General features: G+C 47.1%; 2 protein-coding genes across 2 annotated transcripts in view; one reads left to right on the plus strand and one right to left on the minus strand.

The window, feature by feature from the left end:
- Nucleotides 1-4,272, minus strand: part of LOC119458650 (DNA-directed RNA polymerase II subunit RPB9) — a 35,129-nt gene extending 30,857 nt beyond the window's left edge. The window contains exons 1-2 of the mRNA XM_037720511.2: nt 4,057-4,272; nt 3,931-3,985 (exon numbers count right to left, since the gene is read on the minus strand). Of these exons, the coding sequence (XP_037576439.1) occupies nt 3,931-3,985; nt 4,057-4,127 (126 nt within the window). The 5' untranslated portion in view covers nt 4,128-4,272. The remainder of the gene's footprint in view (nt 1-3,930; nt 3,986-4,056) is intronic.
- Nucleotides 4,273-4,420: 148 nt separating this feature from the next.
- Nucleotides 4,421-16,716, plus strand: part of LOC119458648 (RNA pseudouridylate synthase domain-containing protein 1-like) — a 39,249-nt gene continuing 26,953 nt past the window's right edge. The window contains exons 1-2 of the mRNA XM_037720508.2: nt 4,421-4,890; nt 10,640-10,885. Of these exons, the coding sequence (XP_037576436.1) occupies nt 4,561-4,890; nt 10,640-10,885 (576 nt within the window). The 5' untranslated portion in view covers nt 4,421-4,560. The remainder of the gene's footprint in view (nt 4,891-10,639; nt 10,886-16,716) is intronic.

Here is a 16,716-nt window from a genome sequence, read left to right on the forward strand (position 1 = left end):
GCTACACACTTTGCCGCCGCGAAGTGAGTTTGCCGAACACACTCGCCGGCGAGTGCACTCTGCAGTGAGTGTCACTAAGCGTTCCCGTGTGGCAGCCTGCGAATGACACTAGCCGCCAAGTGCACTCGCTCAAAGTGCACTTTACTTTGCCCGTGTGGCACGGGTATTACCTGGCATGTTGTTTCACGAGATTCCTAGCGATAGTGAAGCGAGAGCAGCTTGGTTGAAAGCCATCGCTAGGAAAGACTGGACGCCTAATACGACATCACATTACTCGGTTGTGTGTAGCTATCATTTTCTACCCACGGACTACAAAGAAGGATGTAAAACTAGGAAGCTCATGAGGGGAGCAACTCCCAGCGTTCTTGATGACTACCCCGAGTACATGCAACCGAAGCCTGAGAAATCTCGGGGCGATGCGGTTGTGAGAAAACGGTCGGTCGCTGTTGACATCGCTGCTGCACGGCGTCTCAAGAAACGTACATCAACCAGCCTTTTTATAATTGTATCATAACCACGATATGATTATGAAGCATGTTGCAGTGTGGGACTTCGGATTAACATTGACCACCTGTGGTTCTTTAACATGCAACTAAATCTAGGTAGCAAAAATGCCCACATCAAAATGCGACTTCGTGGCCGGGAATCGCACCCGCAACTTCGTGTTTAGCAACGCAACGACAAAGCCGCTGAACTAAGGAACCATAAACAGTGCTGTCATGTGCAGTTATAATTATTGTGAATTCGCCTGTGGAACTCTGGGGTACTGAAAATTTAAGATTATTGTGAATAAATATCCGTTTTGCGTGTTAATCATGAATATGATGCGGAGCGCGCACAAGACGATGAGATATTGAGGGTAGACCAGCTTTACAAACGCAAACTTGTGACCTACATGCATACAGAAGTAAAAAAAAGACCGTCAAAGTTGTGAATTTTCGTTCATGGTAATGAATCGGAGTTTTGATCTTAGAACAATAAAATACAGATTACCAAAATTGCGAACAAACTACGGTGAACAAGGTCTAAAATATCAAATACCTAAACTTTTGAACGAGACTAAGGATCTTATCACAATAATAGAACAGCACTCGTCAGTAGCTGCTAAGAGTGCTTTAACCGAAGCAATTCTTCTGTAAACTTATTGAGTGTTGTTTCAAACATACCCTTTCCTTCTTCCTTCTTTTGTGACAGATCAATTTCTTGGAGTTATATTACTTGTTGCTCATGTACAATTGTACCTGTGTGTCGCGAGATAAGACGTGGATATCGTCAGTGTTTTGAATTCTGTTTACTGTTTGTTTGCTGCTTTCCATGCACATTTTTTTCTTTTTCTATGTGAGTAGATATTGAAATATGTTCTTGATTTGTATCTCGCTGTTTTCTCCATGTACAGTTTGTATAGGGCTGTGGACCCAGTCAGGTGCAAGGAAGCACCTTTTGTCCGGGACCCTTTGGTTTCTTGTATAAGGAAACCTGGAATAGAATTAATAATAATAAAAAAAGCTAGATGCAATATTTTGTGTATTTATATTCATAGCATAGATACCACTTTATTCTGACATTCGAATTCAAGTCAATGTTCTCTAAGAGATGACACAAGTAGTCTAAGATGATTATAATAATATGTTTCTGCATTTACGTCAATTAATTTCACGCTTTTTGCGATGCTGACTAAGCTACCAGCAAGACGACGGCGCTGCTCCATCGTCTGCACTACCCAGGGCTGCCGGCGTCACCTGGCGGCTCACTTTCGAACTAGTCGCGACGGCGCGAAACAATGGGATGTGCAGTGATCGAGCAGACAAAGAAAGTATATAGGAGGCTATGGAGAGACGAATGATGGCGTGGGTCTGCTCAGTCAGCTTAGTGCAACGCCGCTATATCAGCGCAGGCCAGCTACCATTTTTTGGCACTCCAATGGCATAGGCAAGCGATCCTCGCCCGAGTCCAAACTCCGAGGCCAGATCCGAACAGAACCCAAGGCACGGTACACGGGCGTTTTTGCAGCCCCCGTCGAAATGCGGCCGGGATTTGATTTTACGCCCTCGGGCTTAGCGGCACAATGCCGAAGCCACTACACCACCATGACGGGTGTGTTAAAAAATTTTTAATTTTTAGCACACTAGGTCAACGGCCTTGTTAGGCCATTGAATTATCTTGTAGTTAGTATTGCTAGCATTACTTGTCAGAAAAGCATTCAATTTTCACCACCTTTTCTGAAATGCTAATTTACAATCATTGCATTACTGTAAAACAACTTAGGTTAGCTCATAAAGGCATGTAATGAGTGCAGGCATACTGAACAAGGAGGTGTTACCCTAGCAGCTAAGGAGGAGCAATGAGTGCCTAGTCTCAAGGGGCAATGTTTCCCCCAAGATTTCCAGCACTGGTCAGGTATGTAGTGGCGCCCCACAAGGTCTCAAACTGATGTCTACTGTTCACCAGCAGAAAAAATTAAATTATGGGGTTTTACGTGCCAAAACCAGTTCTGATTATGAGGCACGCCGTAGTGGGGGACTCCGGAAATTTCACCAGCAGAATGCCACAGTCACTGTGGTGGGTTCTCATCAAAATTATACAAGCATATGACCTCGCCAAGCTTGCACTAACCTAGCCTCCAATATACTTGCAGAATCAAAACACAAACTACAATTCTCCCTGAGGGTGCCACTTGAAAATGTATTTTAAGCTTTTGCATTACAATTTTTGCTAGGTTGCATGTCGGCTTACAGTGCTCAGGTAGCATGAGCACTGTAACAGGCAGCACCAATGGAGGTGCAGATTTTGTATGCAGAGTACTTGCCGAGATTAATTTTCACCCCCAAGCGAATAATGACTGTCTAAGGATCGAAAAGTCATCCTACAGTGGAGCTGTGCAGGAAATCTTTGATTTCCACCGTGTCTGAGGGTGTTGTGCTGCGTTGCGTAGTAGCAGACGAGTTTTCTGTCTCCATGTTGGCAGGGCCAGTGGTGCAGGTGCAGCCAAAGGAAAAGTGTTTATACGGAAGAGACGCACAACTCCGAGATGGTGAGCCATAGCCTCCGTGGATGCAAAGCTGGCCGTGTCGCGCGCCACCCGCACCCTGCACGGGGCGGCGGTTCGGGGTGAACCGTTGTCGAAGTGTGTGCTTGAGGAACGGCTGTTTGACACGCCCGCTCTCGAAGAGCGCGCACGAGGTGTTCCTGGAGTGCAAATATACCAAACACGAAAATGGAGCGAGTGCTCTTCGCCAGAGGTCGGCGCTCTGCAGCAGAACTTGCAGACCGGGCTAGGTTCTGACTGGTGTTGCAGAAGTCACTGGGCGCGGTAGTGCTGAAATTAGCGTCACAAGTAGGCGGCTGGGCGTAATTATATTTATTTAATCGTGTTTTTTACTAGTTGTAACAGCATGTCATTATTTCGTATTATTGGCGGCGCCTCCAGAACACCAAATGGCAACAGAGAGACACCAAAGCTAGAACCTGGACTGGTCTAAGGGTTGGGGTTCGCCGAGGCCTGCGCGTACCAGGTGTGTACAAGATCGGCAGTTCGCTATCACGGACAGCTAATTTTGTATGCGAACACTCCCTGGCACGCTCCGGCCTCGATGACACCAACCCACGGACCGCCCTGCTTACAGCTTTGCTCACCCCGCTGCCGCTTGGGTACCCCGGAGATCCTGCGCCACCTGCTTTATTATGATCTCAGGTGCTCTCCTGAGGCCTCCGTTTGCCGGTCACATGAGCCACCCTGGAGCAGTACTCGTACAAAACGAAATCTATCGTCGAGACGAAAAAAAGCATCCAGCAACTTCTGCAACACCGCTCTGGATCTGCCACTGGAATTCAACATCAGTCAACGGACGTAAATGCGGTCGCTGCAACATGAAAGCGAACCATCCGGAAAGCGTATGAGAAGCTGCAACTGTGTGGAGTCGACGAACTCACCGCGTACAGCAAGACGCGGTTCTCCTTGTCCTCCTTCGGGTAGAGCATGTTGTTGCTGCGGGAAGAGCAAAGAACAATGAGCGACGGTCAGCGTTATAAACGGCGCGATTCAGTGACGCTGCTCACCATTCCTGACAGAACTTGATGCCGACGAAACCGGGTCCCTCGTCGGCCGGGCCGTCGAAGTTGATGCCCATTCTTGCGCACCGATGGTACGGCACCAGATGCCCTCAGTATCAATGAACTACCGGCTAAACGACGTAAAATCGCACAGAATTGTTATTACAGACCCACCAGGCTTCCACGGTAACCCACGGTTCCTATGCTACTACCACAGAACATACAAACTTCTACTACTGCGTAAAATAATACGGCTACAAATGGCTGCGGCTAGCTGCGGTTTGACAACTGCTGAAACCAAGCCTTAGCCACAGTCAAGTTTGAAGTAATTTTCGATTCAATCCAAATGCGTATCAAATCCATAGTGGGGGTTAAAATGGGTGAAATAGCGCACGTATTTCGATTTTGTAGTTGTGTGCATCCAATCGGTGTTCGTCAGGGTTATTCCGATGGAACCAAACGCACCTACCATGAAGGCCTGTCTTCCGTGAAGTCGGAGTGAGTGGTGCGATGGTCGTCGTCACAGGCGATGCCGGCGGAGCGGCTGTCTGTTCCGTCGAGCCGACGAATCGGGAGGCGAACGTGAACGGCGACAAGGAGATCCGCGTGCTCCACCGCAGTGCGCATTTCCTCGTGGTCGACAAACCTGCCGACCTGGTGATCAACACGCAGAAGACGCACGAGCATCCAGTGACCGTCGAGACCCTGCTACGCCGACAGTGCCCGGAGCTCGTCGACCCCGCCGTCGAGCACGGCTTTCGGTTCTGCCACCGGCTCGACTTCGCCACCAGCGGGGTGCTCTGCCTGGCGCTGACACGCGCCGCGGCGCGTGCTGCACAGGTGAGTGCAGCAGGCGCGGGAGTGCGGTTATGGTAAGGCGCAGGAATTCGTCCGCTCGAACCAGTGGCGGCACTTGGAAGTGCCGACGAGTAAAAGTGCCGATGGTGCGTGCGTGCGTGTGTGCGCGCGCGAGATACAACTACCTTGAACGATAGGGCGTTCCACTCTCGCATTATCTAAGCTGTTGGCAAAATAAACTTTTATTACTCGAGGTAACAGCTGGCAACGTAAACTTGCAACGCTGCAAAGTCGAAAGAATGAGTGTTTATTTCCAGCAGTTTCGACCGGCGGACACGTACACACTTGGGGCCGTATTCTGAAACGTTCGCCTAGGCGAAATTTCTTTTTTCGCTTTCAGGCGTGCGCCGATTAGCTGTTTTAGCAAAATTGGATGAGCTGATTGGGTGGTTGAGCCCGACGTCATTCAATTTTGCTCAACCAGCCAATCAGCGCGCACGCTGATTTCGCCTAGGCGAAATTTCGCCTAGGCGAACGTTTCAGAATACGGCCCTTGGACATCTTTCATAGCCCCGTGGTCCATTCAGTTTGCTTGTTCTTTCTGAACGAGTTCACGAGAGGCGCTGTTGGTTTTACCGGTTCATCATAGCGCCATCTGCACGTCGCCATTCATTTCGTTCAGTGCGGGCTTCGTGAAGGACAAATTCGTGCAGGGCAGCCTGCACTCCTCAGAGACGGTAGTGTAGGGCTCAGGCAGGTGGTGCCGTGCTACTTCCGCTCGAGCTGGCACTGAATTAGCGAGAAACTAGTTCACGATAGGCACGGCGAATCGAATGGACCTCCTGAGTTGCTTTGGGGAATTTAACACCCATCAGCCCAAGGTTCGTACACCCCCTTGAAATCCTTAAAAACCCTTGAATTTGTGAAAACAAATTCAAGAGCCCTTAAAAGTCCTTGAAAATAAGTATGCCGCTTGAATTCTTTGAAAACTGTAGTTTTTCTTGTGAGGGCGTTGCTAAACAATTGCGTCTAAACAATTGCGTTGTTTCCGCAGCTACCGATGAAAGGCTTGTTTAAATTACCGTTTCCATCGTGGGGCTAGATAAAGCCAGACCAGGCGAGCAAGCCGTGTCACCATTTTGTTGTGCAAGTTGGTTCACGCTGCAGCCATCATGGCTACATGTTCAAGCTCTAGAAATTCATGACTGGAAGCAAGTATAAACTATTTGGCTTTAGCACGATGCGTATCTTAATTTGGCTGAAGTCAAGCCCGTTTCACATGGTGCGATTTTGGACTGCTTTTCTTGCACCAACAATTTCTGCAAATGCAAAAGTTGCATTGCCGTTTCATGTGCACCAAATGTGGCAGCTGCGATTTTTGCATTTGTGAGCTCCTATTGGACGACTGAATTATTCTTGGTGTCAGTTTGCTTCAGCAAAAACAAAGTAAAACAACTTATGAACTATTTTTGTTAGAGTTCCTTTTCTTTGAGTGGCTACTTTTGAAAAACAAGAATTAAGTAGGCAGGGCCACAGTGATGCGTCTGCGATCCATGTTGTGATTGGTTTCCCATCCTTGCCGCATGTGCATTTTTGCAGAGAAGTTCAGCACTCCGATCATCGAAAAATCACACACATGAAGTGTCTGACAGCCCATTTGCCGCAACTGCGAATGCGCAAGTGCAAAAACGCAAGCAAGTTTGCACCATATGAAATGGGCTTCAGACTCTACTAACCATCACGCCAGAAGGAAATTGACATCATTGCAATGGGAAACTCGACTTTAAAAAAAAATGACCTGGGAGCTTGAAGCAAGTGTCCAATTCAGCAGCTGCTTAGCTGTAAAAATTGTAGCTAAGAAGGAGGGAATTTCATTATTTTTCAGTCATTGTGAATAACTAACTCCCCCCTCCTTGAATTTTGGCCTTTGGCATCATTGAAATCCGGAATGTTGAGTCACACATGCTGTACAAACCCTGATCTCTCAGTCGACCAGTCAGTAACATCAAAGATCAGGCATAGTCCCTCAATACTTTTTCTGGTCATGAAACTCCGCCGTCACTCTATGGGAGAGCTTGATATGTTGCATGAAGGCGCCGCGCTGCAGCGCCACTGCAGCTGAGAGGCCACTTTTCTCCGTGTTAAACCCTGAGAGACTGCAGATGCGGCCGGCGTGGGCTGAAAGTTTGGACGCGTACTCTATATTTGTATGTGTGCGTGTGTGCATGCGTGTGTGTGTGTGCGTGATTCTACATTTGCTTCAAATGAAGCTCGCGATTCAAATACTATTATGCGTTGCAGTTCGCCAAGGAGGTATGGTACTGAGTGCAATGGACCGTCAATCCTCGTCACTCTGCTCGTGCGAGTTAGAGATTAATTAGCGCAGTGCTGAGTCAGTCGGGCATATTAATCCGTTTGTGTTTTTATAGGGTATATTGACACCGAAAATCGGGTTTGAAAATGTCACGACTCAGAGTCGATGCTTTAGCTCCTCCTGAGAAGTGACATAAGGGGGTGGAGTCTGGTGCTTGGCTTTCGCCAATGCCCGTCGTGAACGAGACAGAGGCCGGATCAAACAAGCAAAGAGCAGTAATTTAATATGATGGCTCAACAACAATACCTACTGACGTAATTAAATAGTAGCTGTGAAGATGTTACAGATAACAGTAGGAAAGGGGCAATGGTAAAGAACAGTTGTAACAATACAGGACTTTTACGATGTACGATCGTAACATGAACAAATGGATTATATATGTATCTCGGTACAAGCTAAACTTCAAACAATAATCGGGAAATCAAAAGATTTAGAGTCCACAGAATCAAAAGCGACATACAGTAAGCCGGGCGCGTCGACAGTCCATCCACACCGATGCGGCTCGTAAGGACCCCTCGAAGTCGGCGGCTGGCTTCCACGGGCGGTGTTTGGTGTCTGGACGCGATGTTGACTGCTTGTTTGCCCGGGTGTTGCTCGGCGTTCCTTTACCGTCCCCGGAGCAGACTGCCGAAGTCTCGGATCGGCTCGTTTTTATAAACATCTCGAGGCGTCGGCATCAACCTCTAGCTGTGCAGACGCACACGTGAAGCACACACGCTCACACAGGTTGTCACAGGTCTGTTCTGCCACAGGTTCTTGCCGTGGTTCAGACTTCATGAGGGGTCACCTTCGCCGGCAGGCAATTTAATCACACACAAAACAAATGGTTGCGGACGAAGTCGGCGTCACGTAAGTACGGCGTGCTTCCACCATAGTTCAGACCCGGCTAGCAGGCATCTTCACCGGCCAGCAGTTCAGTCACACACAAAACAACAGGCACAGATGCGCTCAGCTTCAAGTAGCCCGGGTGTGTACAACTATGGTTCAGATTCTACCAGCGATCACCTTCTCCGGCGAACAATTCAATCATACACAAAACAACAGTCACGTACGCACATAGCTCACGTGCTCTAGATGTACCACAGCTCACGTTCGCCATCGTTTACGCGAAAAGGAGCTGCACGTAGACTCGCGGTTTATTCTTAGAGGAGCGCAGCTCAAATAGTCGTGTATACTTAGGAGGCGGGTAGGTGAGGAATTAAAGGAATAATGCGACTTTTGTGACAGAAAACTTTGTCGCACATTTGGAATGATACACACGAAAACTAGCAAAGCTTGCGATACATGAAAATGACAATACTTTCCTTCAAGCAAGCGTTTCATTCACGGCTACGATCTGCCAATGTACCTGTTCCAAACTAATGCTGACGTCCTAGAACATTTTATGGTACGTGCAATTAGAATCTGTCACCATCAATCGGAATTCGGTAACAGCACACGACCTTGAAGTCAGGTTGTCGTTTACTGACAACGCCACGCCGCTAATGTCTTGGTCTTAGCACAGTGCATAAAAGTCGTTTAAAAGTTTTCATTCGAAGCCGGTTGCGCCAACTAACAACAGGTTTCTCAGTAAGAATTCTATGCGCGTCGCCTGCCGACACGCGGAGCCGCCAGCTGACTGTGAGATTGTTTACTTTTTGTATGTGCCTTGATTTCGGTTAGAAAACACTCTCAGATGTTCAAGTTTGGATACTGTAACTGCTACGACAAAATAGAATGTAAATAAAATCGAAAACAAGCTGGAGCTTTCAGCCGCAACGTGACCAGAGAAGAAAAAATACCGCCGCCGCCCCGCAGCGGCCGCTCGGCTAGGTGGCCTTTCTTTTACTATGGCGTCCCTAGTGGCAAGCACTGGCTCTATATTAAACTGAAGCGGGAGTTTCGTGACTAGAAAAAAGCTATTAAGGGACTATGGATCATGCTAGCTCATTTTGCCTGATACAAAGTACTTTGAATCAACCAGTGAGCTTCTTCAAAAACAGCTTATTTTTTGGGAAGCATATCAGCTCATCACTTGCAACCCTGAGTACTCCCCAGCTACAACTTTTCTAGACACACATACATGCACTTACAAGGGTAAGTCCCAGTGTCAAATTGTTGGCTTTAGGGTGCAGCAGTTTTGCATGGCCGAGAAAGACCTCTTTTCGCCATGGGAAGTGTGCATCACATGATGGCATCACACTTTTCCGGGGCCAAGGAGCTGCCGTAGGCATCACCAGGGGAAAGGAGATGTTTTGCTGCACCAGTACAAATTATCCCCTCTCGGTAGTATAACAGCGGTGATATTGCTGACTAGACCAGCAACTATTACACCGCACTCACAAGCAGCATGGAGGCGGCATTTGAATTGCGGCTGTCTTTGCAGGTGCTTGGTGGCCTTGTTTTCTTCACAGTAATTGTTATTCAGTGTCACTAACAGCTGGTGACATGTCGAAGCCCAGCGTTGAAGCAACTGTTTTTTATCTCTCACTCACTATAGCACAACTGTGCATGCGGTCAGTGTGGAGAGTGTAGGCCACTAAAGCTGTCAGCCAACATTGACATCCCTCAATTCCCACACCATACCTGCATAGCCCATGGGAGTGGGCTATGCTGCATCACAAATTCCTGTACTGTCGCGGATGCAAGTTTGTGACGCAGCGTTACTTTTCTCTTTAACATTGCAGACGGTTCCTAAATTGGGGAACAAAGGTGTTCGTTGTTAAACGCACACAATCTTTTAATAAAACTAAAATGAAAAGCAACCTATAAAGTAAACACTCAAAGAAATATGGCATGGAACACACGCAGAGAAGCAGAGATGAGACGATGCAAGAAGCGGCGTTGGTCTCACCAAAGGTCGGTGTATTGGACCGTTGAACAGGCGATCAGAGTGCAGCAGCTCTGGCTTGGAGATGGAAGGCAGGCGGCTCGCCGGCCTTGGGCAGAAGTTCTTGATCGGCAGAGTGGCGACGCCCGGGAACAGGTTAGCAGGAGGTCCCGCTTGGGTGAAGTCCTGGTGGCTCGGGTCCGGAACCCAACGGCTCGTCTTCAACCCCCGGTTGGTGGCCGACCTTCTCCCGGTGCCGCTTCCTGGAACTCTGCCTCTTCTGCCAGCGCGCCTCGCTTTTTTGCCGCTCTGGCCGATTCGTCTTTTGCTGATTGGCCGCTCAAAGCTCCGTGTTTTCTTCTGATTGGATGCCTTTTCCTTTTATTTTCTCTTGCGCCGCGTGTTCATGTGCTGGACGCTCTTTGACGTTGTCGTCTTCCATCCAGCACGGAATTCACCTCCGTGCACGCATTCCTTGTCGTCTGCTTCTTGTTTGTTTCCATCCATCGCAACATGTTGCACACTACACACATCACAAACCCCTTTCCTGCTATGATCTGTTGCGAGATTGGCAGTATTCCCATGAATAAATTACTATCTCTGTGCAGGCAGCATTTGGACCTCCATTGCGGACAGCGCGCAAGTGCTACGCAGCCTTGCTGGAAGGACATGTGGCAGTGCCTGCAGGCTGGTGTGGCATCGAGATTGACCTGGCTGTTGGCGACGACAGGAGAGAAGGCCACCAGCACAAGATGTGCACAGCCAACGTTGAGTACTGCGTAAACGCCAGAGATGCCCTGACTCGGCTGCTCGTGTTGGGCTGGGGGCTGTTCCATGGTCGGGCAGCCACACAGGTGAGCTTGCTTCTGCAAGAAACAATTAGAGAGCTGTTGATAACACATGCAGTTGCTATCAGCGCAGAAATTCACACGAGAACAAAAATGGCTAGGGCCTAGACAGAATGCTGCCTTCCTACTGATTTTACGAGGTCTGTTAGAAAAGTATCCGACCTTTGGCCGAAGAAAAAAAAACTGGCAAAACTGGAGCGTTGGAAACCTACTCACCCTCCAAGTAGTCTCCTTGGGACTCCACACACTTCTCCCAGCGGTGCTGCCATTGTTAGAAGCATTCTGAGAAGGCCTCTTTCGTAATGGAGTTTAGCTCAGCTGTTGTTGCAGCCATAATGTCCTCTCTTGTCTGAAATCGCGCTCCTTTCAATGGCCTCTTGATTTTGGGAAACAGCAAGAAGTCGCAGGGGGCCATATCAGGAGAGTAAGGAGCCTGTTGAACTACAGGAGTCTGGTTTGTTGCCAAAAAGTCTGAATCAAGTGTGAGGAATGTGCAGGAGCATTGTCGTGATGGATGCGCCAATTTCCTGTTGACCACAATTCCGGTCTCTTGCGCCGCACAGCATCACGTAGGCGACGGAAGACATCCCTGTAGTACTCTTTGGTTATTGTTTGGCCCTGTGGTGCGTACTCGTGGTGTACCACAGCGCGGGAGTCAAACAAAGCAGTCAGCATCACTTTGACGTTGCTGTGCACTTGGCGGGCCTACTTCAGTCTTGGTGACTGTCATATGTAAGAGGCCGCCGGTGGCGCGAAAAAGAAAAGGAGCACGAGAAACACGGGGTTCCGAACGGCGCGAGCGCGCGAGGCGCACGAGCCGAGGCATAGTCGAGGGATGAGCGGCGCTGTCCGTGGAGTTTCAACGTGGCACCGGGTCAGGAAGGTCGCATCTCCAGCTATGTTCTGGCGACGGGAGACTTGGGGGTCTGGTTGAGTCCGCGACGCTGGCCGTCCAACGTGTGGCCGTCGACCTCGGCAAGTTCAGGCGAGGCTCCTGGACGGGCTGCAGCTTCTCAGGGCAGGACCAGGCACCCCAGAAAGGATCCCCCTTCTGCGGCAGACCGGCACGTTCGAATCTCCTCGGGACGCCACGTCAGCACTCCTGAAGAAGTTGCGACGCATCCCGACGCTAGGCCTAGGCAGGTGGGCCTAAGCTACGGCGAACGCCATCAATGACGAGATGATGAGCTCGCCACCGACGGAGCACTGATGAGCTAAACACCGACAAAAGAGACGACGCGACGACAGCGAGGCACAGACGTCTGCAGAATCGACAAGGGCGCTGAATTCGGAGAGAAAGAGCCGACGAGCTTCGGACTCGGACAAACGTGCAACGACGAACACAACAAGGTGACTCTTATTCGCCGCGTCCCAGCGTTAATACAAGGTTGCCTGACTTGGGTGGATTAGCCGCCACAGACGAGTGTAGGCACAAATAGGAGCATTCTTAGTATATTAGGCTTTAGGTTGTAACTTCGTTAGTATTGTCCCTGCGGTGTGTTTTAGTGTGCTTGTTTATTTTTTGTTTCCTTTCGTTCGGGTCTTGGGTTCGTGCGTAATTAAAAATCCTTTTGCTGTGTTGCCATGCGCCTGCCTACTCCATCTTCTCTAACACCTGCACGCCCCCGAGATCGGTGACAAAACACATCACAATTGGCGAGCCTGCCAGGATACGTCCCGGATTCTATCTTAGCCCAGTCACCGATACTCGGGAGTAGCAAAGATGGAGTGGGAACGTTTGGCGGCAATAGCCAAGGATTTAAACCTGTCGAAGGACGAGACAATGACTTTTTTTGGATATACTCGTCAAGAGAAAGAGAAGGAGCACGAACGAGAGCGTCAGAGGCACGAACGAGCACGTGAGGAACATGAACGAGTGCGCGAACAGCACAAAAATATATAGAATCCACTTTATTTCCAACACACAAGTTGGGGGCCCCCCAGGCAAAAAGCTGTCTCAGACAGCTTGACGGGACCTGGGGGCCTACAGAGAGCAGCAGGCAGTGGATTTCACTAATTTGAACAATTATACAGTACCCAGTACATACATACAATCATTATGAACAATTATTATGAACAATACATACAGTCATTGTGAAGAAGAAATGAACTTGCTCGATACAGGTACAGCATACATGGTGGACACTATCACAGAATGCATAAATACTGCAGGAAATGATACAGCCAGGAGAAGAAAAGACAAAAAGATCATTGCTTCATCAGGTAATCACGCACCTCTGATTTAAATGTGCCGACAGGGGCACTGAAATCGATGTGAGTTTTTAAGAGGTTGTATAGTGTTGGTATGCAGTAATCCAGCCTAGATCTACCGTAATTTGTGCGTGTACGCGGAACTGGTATTAGCCTGTTACGTATGCTGTAGTCATACGGGAAATGTTCTGTATCGCTTGGAAGTTTATTTCTATACATATAAAGAGATAGTTTATAATCGTATAACTTAGACGCTTTCAACATATTATGTTTAATGAATAGGGGACCAGTGGGTAATAGGCTCGGGGGTCCATTAAAGTTCTCAAAGCTTCTTAGTACTTTCTTTTGGAGCCGCTCCAGTTTGTTATAGTTGGTGGTTGTTGTAGTACCCCAAACTAAAGTACAATATGAAAGACGTGAGTAAAAATTAGCATAATATATTGCATACTTTATTTTCATTGGAATTAATTCCCTCAGTCTGTAGAGGCAGCCAACTGCTTTGCCTAATTCAATCGTGAGCTTATTAACATGCATGTTCCAAGACATTGTTTCTTCGAACCAAACCCCCAAAAATTTTTCGGATGTAACGCGCTGCAGGGGCATTCCTTGAAAGTTTAGGGCGAGTTCGAAGTCACATTGTTTATTGAGCGGTTTAAAAATAATGTATTTCGTTTTTTTAATATTTAAGGTTAATCTATTTGAGTTCAACCACTGTTCAAGGTTAATTAGGTAATTGTTTATCGTTGTGTTTAATTGAGCTAAAGTTGGTGCGGAAAAAAAAATATTAGTATCATCAGCATACATGACCAGTTTCGGAGAATTAGGCACATCACATAAGTCATTGATGTAAAGTATAAACAATAAGGGCCCCAGAATCGACCCCTGAGGCACTCCGTGTTTTGCCACAGCAGTCGGAGATGACAAGTCACCGACCTTCACGCACTGTATTCTATTGTAAAGATAATTATTTATGAGGTCATGGGCGACGCCACGTATACCATAGTCGTGCAGCTTTGACAGTAGAATATTATGGTTTACACAATCGAATGCTTTCCTTAAATCGATAAACAAACCCAGAGTGAAAAGTCTGTTTTCAATGTTGCTAAGAATTTCATCCTTGATTAGCAATAACGCCATTTCAGTAGATTTGCCTTTCTGGAAGCCATATTGTGAATCATTCACAACGCGGTATTTAGTGAGAAAGTTCCTGAGCCGTGTATTAATGACATTCTCAAAAACTTTGGACAAGATAGGCAGAACAGATATTGGTCGGTAGTTTGTTATATCACTGACGGCTCCACCTTTGTGAACAGGAGTTATACGCGCCAGTTTAAGGTCAGACGGAAATATACCAGTCTCTAACATTTGATTAATTATGAATGTGAGCGGTAAGGCTATGATAGACTTCACATGCTTAATAGGGACAGCGCTCAGGCCATCCAACCCGGCTGCTACATTGTTTCTAATTCTGGAAATGAAATTTGCGATTTCTTCTGCAGTAACCGGAGAAAGAATAATTGAATTAGCCAGTTTAGTACGTGCTAACAATGGCGTTTTAGTACAAACACAATGGCTACTCGGAGACACGTAGTCGCCAACACTGCAAAAAAATTCGTTCATTTTTGTTAGGGCGTCTACATCCGTCCTGCCTTGAGCAAAAGCTGCAATATCAATCGAGCACTGAATCTTAGAGTTATTAGACAAATTATTGATTTCCTGCCATAATTTTCTTGGACTGTTGTATATTTTAGCAAACAGGGACTGATAGTAGGATATCTTTGCCTTTTTTAATTCAGCGTTTAATTTATTGCGGTATGATTTGAATTCTGTGAGCAAGACAGCATCACGTGATTGAACGAATCTATGGTACATTTTGTTTTTAGCTTTTATTCTCTTATGCAAGCTGGTTGTAATCCAAGGTTTGCGTATTCTTTTGCTTCGTCTAGTGTTATGTATCAAAGGGAAGTGTTTTTCATAGCAGGCTATAATTTTGTTCAGAAAGATACGGTAGGCGTGATCGGGATCACTTTCGGCGTAAACGTCGTCCCATGTTATCAATGCAGTATCAAAATAGAAATTCTTGAGCGAAGCGGAGTTAATGTCGCGATAACTTGGGTTGTCGTTATTTTTATGCTTTTTGGGAGCTACTGGTATAAACGTGAAAATCGGGAGATGATCACTGATATCAAGGGAGAAAACACCTGTTAAGTACTGGTCACAAGGAAGGCTGGCGATACAGATATCAAGAAGCGTGGCACTATTTACAGTAATACGGGTTGGTAACGTAATCAGATTTGTGCAGGCAAAAGTACGAAGGATGGTTTGAAAATGTTCACTGGATGCGTCACCACTGAGCATATCGATGTTCACATCACCCATTACTAAAAAGGCTGTGCGCATTGAGTGTAGACTAGGCAGCAAAGTTTCCATGAAGTCAAAGAATTCTGACTTAAGTCCTAATGGTGGCCTATACACAGCTGCAATAACAACATTCGTAAGTCTTACTACTAGACATTCTACGTTGGCTGTAATACAAGTTAGTTCATCTACAACATCACAAGCAATACAATTTTTGATGTAAAGAGCTATACCTCCACCACGGTTAGCGGACCGCGTAATTCCGTGATAATTATATCCTGGTATTTTTGGTGGGTTATCGATTGCAGAAAGCCAGGATTCTGTGAACAATATGACATCAAATTTTACCGATAAGCTGTCGAAAAACATGCATAGGTTGTTCATTTTATTTTTAATGCTACGAGCGTTTAAATGGAATACTCTGAAGTAAGTAGGCGACACCTGAGTTTCAGTGTTGAAGTTTGGAATGTCGTAGTATTTACATTCTGCCATGGCGGCCATAACTCCGTTGTGTTATACATTAAAAACAAAAGAGTTATATCAGCGCCAACCTTAACGTTTCATTTTATCCAGATCTTCTCGGTAGGCAATCTTTAACATGTCTGACGATTCTGATTTCCTTGCGAAAATTTTTCCGCCATGCGTCCAAACGAACCTCCATCCAACTTCTCGTTTTTTTGCATTTGCGGCTCCCAGTAGCTGCTTGCCCTGCCTAGTAAGGTGTTCATTCACATATATAGGACCAGTTGTCCTAAAGCCAATTGCCGTCGTAGATAGACGTGCCTTCTTCGCCTTAGCTAGCACAGCATTTCGCTTCTCCCGCCGCACAAAACGTACCACAATGTTCTTTACGCCAGTCTTATTTGTACCAACTCTGTGGCAAATGTCAACGTCATCACGTGCCAACGGCTCACCCACCGCTACACAAATCTTTTGGACAGTGTCAAAAGGCTCTCCCTCATCAGGCACACCTTTAATTTCAAGGTTGTTTGCCCGTGAATACTGCTCCAATTCTTCAATTTTCATCTGTAGTTGTTTATTTTCAGCAGCGAGTTTTTCGTTGCTGTTCCGCGTTGCGGCAAGCTCTTCACGTAGAGTCTTCATTTCCAAGGTGAGCGCATTGACACTGTCACAGCTTTCACTGCAATGTTCCACGCTCTGTTTGAAGGAGCGAAGTTCAGCACGGATTTCACGTTTGAAATCCTCGAATGCTTTACCCAGATCCTTCCCACTTGCCATGACAAAAGATTAACGGGAAACAATGTCAC

Source organism: Dermacentor silvarum, chromosome 7 (assembly GCF_013339745.2).
Source record: "Dermacentor silvarum isolate Dsil-2018 chromosome 7, BIME_Dsil_1.4, whole genome shotgun sequence".
In the NCBI taxonomy this organism is placed as follows: Eukaryota; Metazoa; Arthropoda; class Arachnida; order Ixodida; family Ixodidae; genus Dermacentor; species Dermacentor silvarum.